This window comes from Coloeus monedula, assembly GCF_965178545.1.
Source record: "Coloeus monedula genome assembly, chromosome: 6".
NCBI classification, from domain to species: domain Eukaryota; kingdom Metazoa; phylum Chordata; class Aves; order Passeriformes; family Corvidae; genus Coloeus; species Coloeus monedula.
In genome coordinates this window covers 14,037,507-14,051,565 of record NC_138786.1, presented here as the reverse complement: position 1 = coordinate 14,051,565, position 14,059 = coordinate 14,037,507, and the positions used below count along the sequence as shown (strand labels likewise).

The following is a 14,059-nucleotide window of genomic DNA, read 5'->3' as shown; positions in this document are numbered from 1 at the left end:
CAGCAGAGAAAGCAGCACTATGAAACATCAACAGGCTAAAGATAACAAAAGTCCAGTGAAACAACTGCACCATAACTGATTTCTCTCTCCTGTTTTTTTTTTCTTTTTATGAATTAATCTGTGATGCTCAGTGCTCTAACACAATGTTTCTGGTGATTTGCAAAGAGTCTAAAAGCTGTCTCCAGTGCCAGCCTTTCCAAATTCCCAATGTTCTGCTTATTTCTCTAATCACAATAGTCTCCTTTTGTTGGTTACTTCACTACCAGATAATTGACCTTGACGTCGATTATGTGCCCTCATTTTTGGCTAGGGATGCAGAACTCCTGTTGCAGTCAATTATTTTGTGGTACAGCCTGCAACAATGTGGGCTCTTTCTTCAATCAGTAAATAGAAGTGGTTTTGATATCTTGAAATATCTTTCCAGTCTATAGTTATGACATTGTTTTTTTATTCTTCAGTCTAAGGGAAATTGTTTACTAATAGTCTTCCATCAAAATTGCACATAGGACTCTAAATAGAAATGTGAGTTTATACTGCACATCACAAATTATATTCAGATTAAGGGAATGAAATTCTAGTTTATGTCTTCCAAAGCAGATTGACAGACCAAATCACATCTAGACAAGAAATGCAAAAGAAATGCCAAAACAGCAGTCTGAACAATTTGAGAATTGTTTGCTAATTCAAAACAGTATTAAGCAGTAGCATTTTACACATTCAAACTCGTGGCTAAATAGGGGAGCAAACATGGAGGACAGATTTAAGAAACTTCTAAAAGTGCCTCCCTAAAGAGTGATATTTCTATTAAAAACATATATAGTAAAAGCTATTCAAAACTAGACTGGCGCAACCTAAATGTAACTCATATATCCAACAGTATGATCACAAAGACAGTGAGAATGTCACCATTTTTCTAAAGGATTGGTTCCAATTCCTATTTATGCTAAGTCCACTTCACCATGTTCTATCAATATTGAAGAAGTTTAAAGTAAACTACCTCTGTGCAGTTATATGATGATGCACTGGACATTACCAAAACTGATGACCTTTAGTTGTGCAAGTGATGGAAAAGGGAATATGAAGTCTAATGGATGCATTCACTAAAGGTGAAATGAGATCCTTGTTGCTGTTCAATGTGAATACAGGTTTTGGTCCTGAGGAATCACAGGCTGGGATTTAAAAAAAATTATTTCATACTTCCCTGTGACTTCCCACTGTTGTCCCAAATTCCCCTTTTCGCTCAAGAATAATTTAAAACAAACTTATTGGAAGACACCAAGTAAAATTAGTGAAAAAAACCAGACTAGAGCATCTTTTTTGAACTGAAACATAAAACATGGAATCGTTTGTCTCAGCAGAATAGTTTACTAGGTAATGAAAAGCAACATTTCTTCCAAATCATATTATAACTAAGTGAAACACAGTAACTGAGCCCATCAACTTCTTAAGCTTACTCTTCCCTGTATTTAACGTAAATATTACATAAAGCTTTAGGTGGAATAGTTTTCCTAATTGACCTCACACCCCCGTTATTTTTCCACTGTTTTGATGGAACAACATAAATCGTCCTTCAGAAATGCAGACGTGAGAGTTGAGATGCTGTTTCCTTTTCACAGTGAAATAAGAGACAAATGTGGTTTTTCAGACTGAATATGTTCTGTGTTTACAGTAAATATTTCAGTGGAAGATAGAGAATAAAAGTACAAAATAGACTCCAGTGAAATGTGCCAAGTGCTTCATATTGCTTGAAGTACCGCTAGGGTTTTTTGCTGCCTTTTTTTTTTTTAAAGAACAAACCAATGGGGATGCCAAAATGGCAACAAAATATCATCACAGAATAAAAAGATGAGTAGGAGACGTGTGAAGAGTCAGGTACACATTCAAAACAGGTGGCTAGAGAAAACAGCAAAAAGCCAGAAAAGGTATATTTCTTCATAATTGTGTTTGCATTTTTCTTATACCAAATGTACATTTATGTTTTAGTCAATCCAGTAAAGGCTAGTTCCTGTCAGACTCCCTTAGGTGAGCCACGGCCTAACATAGGATAATTCTGCTATGGGTACGACCCCCCACCACAAATACGGAGTTCTCCCCTGGCTCAAACTTTTCTGGTGCAAAAGGCTCACACTGCTCACTTCCATGAGCCACAATCTTTGATAAACTTTGGTAAGATGCACAAAGGGAGTTTAAAGAATCTCAGTATACTAACTAGCCAGGACTTAAGATAAAATAGAGAAATAAGCTAATGAATGGCCAGGTTCTGTTCTGATTTTTGAAGAAAAGCCTCCAAAGAATGAGAGTGAAGATTTCTTGGAATAAATTGGGCAGGAAATTAATGTTTTCAGATAAATGTTATTTATTTGATAGACAAAATCTAGGAAATGCCAAGTATTTTAAAGAACAGAGTGGAATTTACAATGTGCGTAGTGTATTGCACCCCTACATGAATGAATTTTGTTCCAAATGAGGCAGATAATATACAGAAATAATTCATGTTTAATGCAGAGTATATTCAAAAATTTCTGGCTTCAGTCTAGTGGAAGTTGAATCTGAAGCCAGCTATGTCTTTAATTGAGTTATTTTTAATAGTAAAATTATTAATGGAACTTGTGAATGATATCTTCAGCATAAGTTAATCCCAAACAAACTTCAAGTGATTTACAATTTATCCTCCATAGTAGTTTTTTGTAATGCATAAATAAATGTGAGCTAACAAATGGATCATATATAAACCATAAATTCAGACATTTTAAGTTAAGAGTCTGCCTTTTGTTGCCTTGTCTTACAAAGATAATTCATTCCTCAGTCATTTTTACAGTCTAATACACTCTAAATACAAGTATATGCTATATACATTTCTCTGCAAAATGATGTAAGCAGTAATTTTTTTCTGTGCTTTACCAGCATAAGATGTTTAGAATAAAGCCTTTATAGTGTTTATAACTACTGTACACACATAGTCTGAATGTTGCTAGGCTATGGTTTTGAATAAGTCTGTAATATTATACTCCTGTAGCTTGAACTTAAAGGAAGTACACAATGGGTGCTTTTGTGAGATTTACTGTTATTTCATTCCTTATGGGAATGTAAGTTTCAGGGCTGTGCAACATATGAGCATTTTCCTTAATGCAATCAATTTTTGCTTCAGTCATTTAAAGAGCTGTCAGAAAATGGTTGGGAAGGGATCAGAAAACAATGGTAATTTGCCAATTTAAATGTTTAGCTGGTTTGGCAAAAGTCAAAAGTGGAACATTCTCCAGAAAAATCCTAATATTAATGCCACAAACTTGTGAGCAGGTCAGTCTGTCTAAGAATTTTCATGTTACTTCTATTTTTATATTTATTTAAACATTTTGGGCCAAAGCTTTTGCCTCAGAGTGGACAGACATGTTGTCTGTCAGTGCTGGCAGAGCAGAGGAGAGTGACCCCTAGTAATTGTCCACATAAGGATTTCTTTGTCAAAGAGAAGATGGAGGAGACAGGAGTGGTTTGAAGCCAGGGTACTTAGCCACGTGCCACCATTCCTCACGGATCTGAAGAGATCAGAAGATTAATGTTGCTTTCTGGAAATTTTAACAGGCAGAAAACTTCCATGTGCAACTGAGCTGAATTGTAACCTGTAGCTTGCAGGTAAAGTATGTTTTTATGTCCCCCCTCCAAGGTTCTACGATTGGTAAAACTCTAGCTAGAGGCAAGGATTAAATGCGTGGAATTTAATGTTGTAAAAGACTCCATTAACATGAATGCCTCTAAGACCTATAAATAAAAGAAAACATAATGGCCAGAGTTGTAGGTTAGAAACTCCAACTCTTCCTTTCAGGGATAGTAGTGGTAATCTAAAATGCTCTGTTTTCTTCCCCCCAAGAACTTAATTACTTAGGAAATGATAACACTCATCTCCAGCAACCCATGCCATCCACATAGTTTGTGATATTTTAAAATAAGGCTTTCTGGGACGTAATGTAGCAACTAGAGCAGAATTTACAGTGACAACCTGATCAGCTCTAAATAATAACAGGTATTAAATCAGAGGTAGGTTTCCAGTTACTGGGGGTGTGTAGGTGCCCATGTTTAAGCGCTAGCAAATTTTTTGCTAGCAAATGGGTAGCAATTTGAGACCCTTTCCAATTAGGTGGTACAGTTACCACATGTTTACAGTTCCACAGTGAGATATAGGTAATTTAAAGTTATTACCCAGCCAGCAGCAGGCATGCACAGCATGTCTGACTTTTGTTTAACATGTAAAAAAGGATTGCATTAATGAATGACAAATTTGGTAAGCCTTTAACTTTCCTGTTACACCAATCAAGATCTTTGACAATTAGATTCATTCTGTAGTTTGACATGCATTTGTTTGGTGTGTTCTTAAGTAAAAAGTACCTCTGTAAATTTGGCTTCTTTAGGCTCAGATGACCTCCTCGCTTTATATTTTGAAATGGGTTGTACTTGGGCAGCTGTACCCCGTCCCACGAAAATGTGGATGTGCAAAAGAGTTCTGCTGACTTGATAAGCATTTGCAAGAATACCAGGATTTCTTAGTCTGTCCTTTAGGCCTGAACACTGAGAACCATCAACATATGTCACAGCATTGTCGTTAGCAGACTTTTAAAATTGTTCTTTCTGCTTGTAAAAAGGCAATTTGCTTCTGAAAAAATACAAACTTTTTTTTACAGGGGGAGGTGTAGAGGTGGATATTAGTGTTCCGATACTTAATGTCGTCTGTAACACAGCAGCTTGGGCTCAGTCATTCCTTGAGTAGGTTCTACAACTTCTGTTACTGGAGTTGTGAAAACTTTTCTCAAAGCATCGTTCGGCATTGGTATTATGGTGTTCTTTGATGAGCAATTGGTGGTGTTTTGTTTTGTGAATTTATTTATTTTAAGAAATGCCGGTGAAAGATTAGTACCAGTAGTTTTAGAAAGAATTAAGTGTGTATGGCCTGGTGACAACTATGTAAATTTTTTCTGTTGACCATGTGCATGTTTCTTTTTCCTCTGCTTTGTGGAAACATTAATTAATGTGAACATTTTCTGCATCTAAAAGTTGTGGAGGAGATACATGTGGGTTTTTAGCAGTAATAGTTTATACTCCTGAAAACATGCAATCCTAAACCAGAAATGTTCCCATGTGAGGTAGGTGTTCAATTTTATGGTTAAAGTATTGAAAGATGTTTGCAGAAAATCACTTGCAAGCAAATACATTGGCTGAAATTGTTTTCACAGAACATTTATCAGACCATTTAAAAAGTGAAAATTTAGTGAAAAATCCCAAGCTGTTTGTAAATCATCTGCAAATCATCATTTGCAAACAGGAGTATAATGACTGTGTCAAATGAATTACTGCGTTTTTGCTCGCTGCTAGCCAGGTGTACGAGACTTACACAACAGATGTTTGAATTTCTCAAGCTGTGCAGAGGCTGTAAGAGTCAGGCTAGCAGTACCAGCCATGGCAGGACTACAAGCTATTTTAGTGGTATGTTACACACATTGTTCATGATTTAACTGTATCGGTACCCAAACTTGAAGGACTTCAGGGTCCCAGTAACTCTCTAGTGTGATATTTGTCATAATTAGCGTTTGACCAATGGACAATAAAGACTCAACATTTAAGGTTTTGTAAATAAGCTTGACATTATTTTGCGTATTGATATAGCCAATGATTAGGAATTTGTGAGGCTGGTGTATGAAATGTCCTTCTGAATTTAGTATAGAATGACGCAGTGGTCAAAGAGTTGCAGATTAATAAGACCATTCAAACATATCTGACAGTTTCTGCTGCTAAAATTCTATAATAGTTTGCTGCTATTGCTCTGAAGAAGGTTGGGAATACATTGAAATGTATGATTCTTTAAATAGATTATGCAAGTAGGTATATATGTTCAATAACTAGTCAATACAAATCAGCATCTTCCAGAGCAGATTTGTTCTTTTTTATCAAGTACTTTACTTCAAAACCCCAGTTTTATACATAAAATCCTAAAAAGCAAATGGCATTCTGATCATGGATCCAAATAAAAGTCAAAAGCCAGCAATAAAATATCAGGAGAATGTCTAAGTGATGTAGGAATCTACCTTGCACTTACATAGTAAATTAGATGCTTACGATTTGTCTGCCATTTTAGGTACTTGCAGGTAATCTCGAGGTCTCTCATTAACAGAAGCTCTTGCCATGAGTTTAGAGGGTTTAGATTTTGGATACATGTTGTCTACAGCAGCAGGCAGGTATCACACAGGTGCATGAAGCCTTTTGATGGTCTCTCTCCAGGTGCTAGTTCATACTATGGTTTCAATAGACACATAAAATACATGCAAGAATGTCTGATAGTGAAAACACTTCACTTCCCAGTTGTCCTTTGGGGGAGATGAGACGAACCAATACCATAGAGGACTGGCCTATGAGCCCAGAGGAATACATACAGTCTGTCTAGGAAGCCACCAGCTTTTCTTTCCTTTGGACTTGCAGAAGGTCTTCCCTCCTCTAAACACATGAAAAGACGTTTCCTTCTTATTTTTCCTTCCAGGCAACAGCCTCAGATTCCAATCACCACGGGAACAGGAGTTGTCTATCCCGGTGCTATTACCATGGCAACCACCACGCCGTCCCCTCAGATGACATCAGATTGCTCCAGCACCTCTGCCAGCCCTGAGCCCAGCATCCCTGTCATCCAGAGCACTTATGGTATGAAGACGGACAGCGGAAGCCTTCCTGGAAACGAAATGATAAATGGAGAGGATGAAATAGAAATGTACGAGGACTATGAGGATGATCCCAAATCAGACTATAGTAGTGAAAACGAAGCCCATGAGACAGTCAGTGCCAACTGAGGAGTGTTCACAGAATTAAAGTACTCAGACTCATTTGGGTTTTTTTGGGGTTTTTTTGAACAAAAGTTCTTAAAGAGCCTGCATGCATGTGTGGCTCCTACAGTTACATCAGCAGAATGGTCTTAAATGTTTCTTATCGTGTGAGACAGATTGTTTCCCTAATTTTTCATGAACTTGGGGTTTTTTTTTTGTTTTGTTTTTGTTTTGTTTTGTTTTTTTAATTTAGATGAAGACATAAATATCAGACATCAGGACTTGAAAACCTATATGAATCAATAGCTGTCTTACAAGTCTTACCTTTTGTCTTTTTCCGTTTGGATGCTGATAAGGGTTTAAGTTACTGTTTTAGATGGGGGTTATACATTCTCACTCAGGTATGCTGTGCCAGCCTACAGGTTGTGAATGTGTTTTTATTCTGGATTATTTTAGAAAACAAAAACTGCAGATTTCATATTGTGAAACAGAACAAGTCCGCAAGTGTGCACACCTGTGCATCATAGCTCGTCTTTAAAAAATAGTCTCTGAATTCCATTTTTTTCCATATGTATAGCTGAACTTCTGATGTGCCAAACTTTTCATAACTTTTGAATCTTAACATTTAAACAAAAAGTCTTAAAGGAGACACTGTAAAGTCTTAGACAATCCTTTGGCATCTTAAAAAAGAAAAAATTATATATAAAACCTAATTTTTTTCCAGAATATGGTAAAGTACTCAGGAATCTGGAGACAGGATATTCTTAATTAGTGAACATGGTTGCCATAGTGCATGTGCCCAATTGCTTTTGCCTCTTGATGTGCCATTAGTGTGAAATTTTAAGTAAGCACAAAAGAGCAATCACCAGCTATGGACGGGCCTGTCTTAGCAGTGTGAGGCCACCTCTGATTACATTCTCTACCCCTTTGCTTTTAACCCTTGCATTCAGTCTTAACACATTTTCTCTTAAATAATTTATTCATTCCAGAATGTCAAGGGTCCAAATACTTAATATTTATTTTTAAAAGTACAGTTGGTGGCATTACACTTGCAATTCCTCATTGATATTTTAAAGAGCCTCTTCTTTCCCCTTCCCTAAATCACACAGGTATATGAAAATAAAAGTGCACCTGCTACTAAAATGAACATGACTTTTATGAATGAGAGATTCACTTGTTCCTCTAACACTGTATGTTCAAGGAGCACTTGGAAACACTCTGCTATATGTATTGCAAAATAAAGTGAGTACTTTTATATGTACATAGCGTACAAATATCCCTAAAAATGTGTTTATAGTTATAAACCTCTATACTTAGACAGCAAGGGCAGATGTAAAATCCAAACTGCATTTAGAGTCCACCACGCTGAATTTTTAGGGCCTGAGGAATCCTGTGGCAAATCATGGCTCTGTACATCATGTTCCTATTGCCACCTGAAGGAACTGGGCTACCTTAAGTATTCATGCAGTGATTTATTTGTGAGACTCCAAGTGGGGGAGGGAAGGCCACTCAAATATCTAATTGCAAAGGTGGGAAAATGGGTCATCAAAAATATTGTATATTAGTTGTGTGGGAATGTGACTTGTCAAGCATTTTGGGATCTTTGGACGTAAGGTGCTATAGAAACAAAAATTTCTGTTTGTATTACTTCTAGAAACAATGCAATTACTGGAGAAAATTCTGGGAAATACAGGAGAAAGGCATTCAAAGATTGTGAATCCATTAGACTTTAAAGACGAAGGAGAAACTGCCTTCATTTTTTCCCTCATACTCCACTCCTGTTCACAAATAGATCACTGTATATATATATATATATATATATATATATACAGTTCCAAGAGGCCTGATGAATAAGTGTGCTGAAGCTCCTCAACTCCCTCAACTTTTATTTGGAATTGGATGTGTTCAGCACACTGGTGATAAATTCAGGCTTGGGCTGACAGGTGCCAGTGGGCCTAGAGCAGCTCCTCTGGAAGTTTGGGAGCATCTTCCCAGAGAGCTGTGCAGGTTTTGCTTCAGGCCCAGACGACACAAAGAGCCTGGTGTTAGTCTGGCTGTCCTCGTGCATCCTGTCCCGCAGACGCTCTCGTGAGCTGCAATGACACGAAGCTCTCTGGAGGAGCAATCCTCTTCCTCACAGCCCCACTAACACCTGTTCTGTCAGAAATGGCCATTTTTGCCACTGTAGGAATCACGTTTCTATGTGAGAGAACGACCCCCAAGACAAAGAAGATTGTTCAATTTACAGGACAATTTATTAAGATAATGGCATAGAAACACAATGGTCAAATTTCTCTGACCATTTTGTAATTTGGAACAAAAAAAAGCTATATTTTTAATATTTATTTAAATGTGTTCTGAGTCCATGTCTAATAAGCAATAAACTGGTCTAGCCAAGTCTTTAAAGGCATATGCTGTGTCATTAGCTGGTGAGCGTCCTCTTTAAGCTGGCTAAGGTACTGATAGAAAGTGGTTTTTGTTCTTAAAATAGCTTGGGAATTTGAACTGGTTTTAATACATTCAGCTCAGATTGGGGGGAGGACATCATTATTTCCTAAAAAAAAAAAAAAAAGAAGACTATTTATTAATGTCTTACATAATTCTCCAGTTAAAAGTATCTCTCCCTCCCCCCATGTCACTTTCTTTCTCTCTTGCCTCTTTTTTTTTCTGGTTTTGTTGCATAGGTAGAATGCTGTATTGCTAGCATTGTATTTTATGTAATTATTTTTTTGCACAAAGGCAAACATTTAGATTAGTTGGTTAATTTTTTTTTTTTTTTTTAATTTTATGACCATGCCAAAATAATATTCTGCAGGCTTGTGGAGAACAAAGGTCTGTTCTTTAGGACTGAAACTTGATTTTGCTTGTAGTACAAAAAAACCACACACTCACAGATGTTGTTTCGTAAGTGTTATAAGCACTGGATATAAATGGTATTTTTTATCACTTCTGACTAATGTGAAACTGTTGTACGAAAACTACATGAACAAAAGTCATCTGTTTCGACTCGTGTGGGCCTGCCTCACAGTTGCCGGATTTGAGTCATTTTTATGTCTTGTTATTTCATTTATTTATGCAAAATACATGTATGTATGAACACTTTGTTTTAGCTCCAGCCCTGCCTCAATGCTGATGCTCTGTATGTTAAAGCCACATTCTTGAAAATGACTGGCTGTTCAGGAATTGCCAGCTGGTAAAAATTGCATTTACTGGCTAGGGGAATGGGAGGAACATATTTGAATCTGAATTGTGCCTATGAGCGTGTTATTCTATTTATTAGCCGACATTGGCTCTAAAATGTCAGTAGAAATCAAGGAAGGACAATCATAAGGATAAAACCCAACATTTTTACTTTATTAATCGGAGCTCAAAACAAAGTTTTTGATGAATTTACCATCTCATTTTAGATTTTTTTTAAATTGTGTAAATATAACATAGGAAATAGAATTTTATTTTTTGTTCATGGATACTTAGTGAAGTATAAGTTATGTATTTACTTTTGTTCTATATCAGTGTATGTTGGTCCATATTAAATGCTGACAAGTCACTGTACCTCATGTAGATGCTGAATTTACACCCGCAGTGTGAGTGCAGTATTGTGGACCTGTAGCTGGGACAGCAAGATGCCTCACTTGTGCTCTCTCTGATTTTTAATAGCATATTCCACAAATAGGGAATACTTCTTTTTTAGAAAGTTGATGCATGAAACATGCCAAATTTTGGCTACATTTGATGGGAAACACAGTCTTCTGAATCCAAGTAAAACCAATGAGATATTTTACTCAACAAGAATGGCATTTGGAAGTCAAAAGCATATCCCTGAAAGATTAAAATGACTGAAATGGCCCTTGCAATGCAGGCAAGACTCAATAATATGAAACTTTTATGTTGTACATTCATTTAATCTTGTTATTGTTATATTAGGCTATAATACCAGGGAAATTGTTCACACAATACGCAAGGAGGATTCATGGATTTGCTTCTTAAGCTTTGTGTTTGAGGCCCCTTAGAAACTATCTGAAAAAAATAACTCCATTCAGGAGCACTAATATAGTAATACTATTTTCTCTGTGAACAGTTTATTTAATTAACAGATACAATATATTTTCTTTTCAGAAATTATTAAATACTTATATTCAAGAGAAGAAGACTCCCCAAACAGTCTGATACCCCAACTAGAATAGTCCACATCTTATTTTATAAAAATGGAAGAGAAAGGTCCCAATGGAAACCATACTGCTTTCCAGGGTTCAGGTTTACATGCAGAAACAAGTCTGAAGAATTGGCCAGATTCTGGTCTGCCTGTATGTTTGGGCATCACCATTTATCTTGTGAAACCACCTGCTGAGCATTCACAGGACCTCAATATGCTCCTAAATCAGTGTACTCAGGTGCAGCGTGAGGCAGGGGGAGGGAAAAGATGGGATGGCTCTGGGGTGGAAATGCAAACCCAACAGCAGCATTAGTCCAAACAAATACACTACCCTGTGCAAAGTGTACAACAGCCAGCTGTGGGCAGCTTCTGCTTTGGAAAAACACAACACAGCCACCTCCCAGTGCCATCTAATCTCTGGGTTGGCTTTCTGGATTTTGTTTTTTGGTCACATCAAAGGCATGGCATTTCAAAAAGATCTCCTAGCAAAATGTTCTACAACATTAAGACCCCATCCTCCCCCAGCAAAACACTTACATGCCTGCTTAACATGAAGCATATTAGTACTTCCACAGTGGTCATGAGGACCAGTGCAGTGTTGGTGTTAAGTGGGGTGAACTTTGCTGAGCCAGGGCCACAGTAAGAACAACTGCACTGGAGATGCAGCCAGCAGGATGTATGATAGAGTTCTTCATGTTTTTATGAGAAGTTAATGGATGGGCTCGGACCCCTTGGTGTTTTGCATGCTTTTTTAAGATTCAAGATGGCACTTAAGCATGTTCTTTTAAAAGAATAATACTATATGACCTCATTTGATCTTTACAAAACACTTTTTCCTTAAAAAAACCCTTCTTCTAAACTTTTTTGGTACAACCCATTAAAATCTGTGTTTTTTCTCAGATCAAGCTACATTTTTGATATACTGCAACATCCTGCAGAAGGGAAAAAAACCAGTGTATATGCAAAACTATTTCATTTTAATCCAACACCCTTTTTTAACTACCAGAATTGTTGGAAATGGTGACAAAGAAGTATTCTGAGATTTCACACGCTGGGTAAAAAGGGGTAGGGTGGGGTGAACTGGGCTAAAGGAAAACTTATCAAATTGGTATTTATGGCAATATGAAAGCTATAAAGCAACTTAGTGACGTGGCTTGCTTTGTAATTTCCGCTTTCTAAAAACCACAAGTGAGGTCCTTGGTGCTCTTGGAGTATGGGGAATGTGCAAATATTTAACTGTTTGTATGCTGCACATTGCAGACCTGCTAGTGTGCATTCTCCGTTTGTCTTCCTTTGTCATTTGTGTTTTGCTTTCCAGAAAGCAATGTTGTTTTTTTTTTTTTCTTGTACCCTTCTTCAGCTTGTAGCAAACTAGAATGCTTAGCATTTATGTTCATTCATTATTGTATTTCCCATGTAAAAATTTTTTTATTACATTAAGACAAGCTTATAAGCTGTTACTACATAACTTATCTTACTGTAACTCTTATTTCCTGACATTGTAATTTGTTTGTGATGTATATTGTGAGATTGTACTCTATGTTAATTTAATCAGCACAATTCACTGACATGCTGGACTGACATGCTAGCTGCTGTTTCAAATTGTAAAGTTTGTGTAGAGCTGTTGGGACAACTGAGACTCTCTTGTCAAGGTACTATGCTTTGATTCCTATAGCAACACCGTGGGTGCAGCTCTTACTGGCAAGGGCTGCTTGTTTAACACCCACTGGCTACTTAATGGGCAGGTTTTCTTTGTAGAAATTCTATATACAGTGCAGGTACCTACCTGGGCCCATGGCCGGTAATTATTTGGGCGTTTAGAGGAAAAACTAGTGTCTATTGCTGCTTTGAATATGTTTTAAAGTCTGAAAATGTAAATAGTTTATCAAAAAAATCTTGTACAGTCCAGTGTAAAGTTTTTAAATGAACTTAAAGGTTGCCATCACATCTCACACTCTCCTCTTGATACAGTAAAGAAAAAAAAAAGAAAGAAAAAAGTTTGCTAAGGATATTGATTTAAGAAAAAAATCTGTTCTCAGATTAAAAAAGAGAATAGTTATTCTTAGCTCTGCTTCATTGCATAAACAGACTTCTTGGATTTTGTTGTGCAGTATTGACGTGAGGTAAATTAAATATTAAATAATCTTTCAGTGGTACTTTTAAGAGTCTTCTCCTCCTCTGCCTCAGTTATTGATGGAAAAGACAAAATTGAAAGACACTGTCCATATACAGTATGTTCTGGTGTATGTTGGCACCTTACCTACATGTTTCGGGTGGGAGGGATTTTTTAAATTTTCTTTTTTTTTTTTTTTTTGCACAAGGTGCTTTCCTGATATGTTAAACATGTCATCCTTGGGTGATACAGTATATGCCATGATAGGGGTTTAGACCCCTCAGGGGAGTGTCTATAAGACTGCCTATTTATGCTCATTTACCTCAAGACTGTCCTCTCTACCCTTAATCTATTCACCATCACTCCATCTTTTGTACTGCTGTTGACACTTACAAATTAAAGATAAATTTTGTTTTATGAGATGTGTGTGTGACTTCTTCTATGCATCCCTTATTCCTTTGAATTTAGTATTAAAGACTGACTATGATGAGTTGATGGGAAAATGCAACGAGGCGTGTTTAGCTGGCCTCCGGTAAATTTGGTGACTGAATTTTCCAGGTCTTATGTTTTCCGCACGCCTTTCTAGTCTATGAAGGCATTTATCAGCCTCTGAAATCCATTAACACCGTATGCTGTAAAAGACACGTGTGATAACCAACCTAATTTGACAATACACACTGACTGCTGTCGATTTTGTGTGCAGGAAGTGCTGTCGGTAGCAACATAATCACAGAAGGATATTTAGTGAGTAGAAAAGAGACAAAACAGTTCTCAAGTTTTGTCTTTCTTTGCCTTCCCCTTTTCTGCTGCATATAACTTTAAACAAACTAACCAAAGTTAAACAACAAAAAGCCTATAGTTGCCATATTGCCATGTCTGTAAACTGCTGCCATTGGTGTGTTGTGATTGGTTTCTGACTTAGTCATTAGTCATGGTTCCCATAGGGAAATAATAAATTACATTGAAGCGTTCTGTACTGTAGCAGAAATGTACCAG

The 14,059-nt window shown here is 36.9% G+C and overlaps 1 protein-coding gene across 8 annotated transcripts in view; it reads left to right on the top strand.

The window, feature by feature from the left end:
• The window catches only part of SOX6 (SRY-box transcription factor 6), a 368,589-nt gene extending 355,109 nt beyond the window's left edge, over window positions 1-13,480 (top strand). For all 8 annotated transcript variants that reach the window (XM_082283580.1, XM_082283584.1, XM_082283585.1 and 5 more), the window contains one exon: window positions 6,521-13,480. In XM_082283580.1, coding sequence (XP_082139706.1) covers window positions 6,521-6,824 — 304 coding nt within the window. In that variant the 3' untranslated portion in view covers window positions 6,825-13,480. The remainder of the gene's footprint in view (window positions 1-6,520) is intronic.
• The last annotated feature ends 579 nt before the right edge of the window (window positions 13,481-14,059 follow it).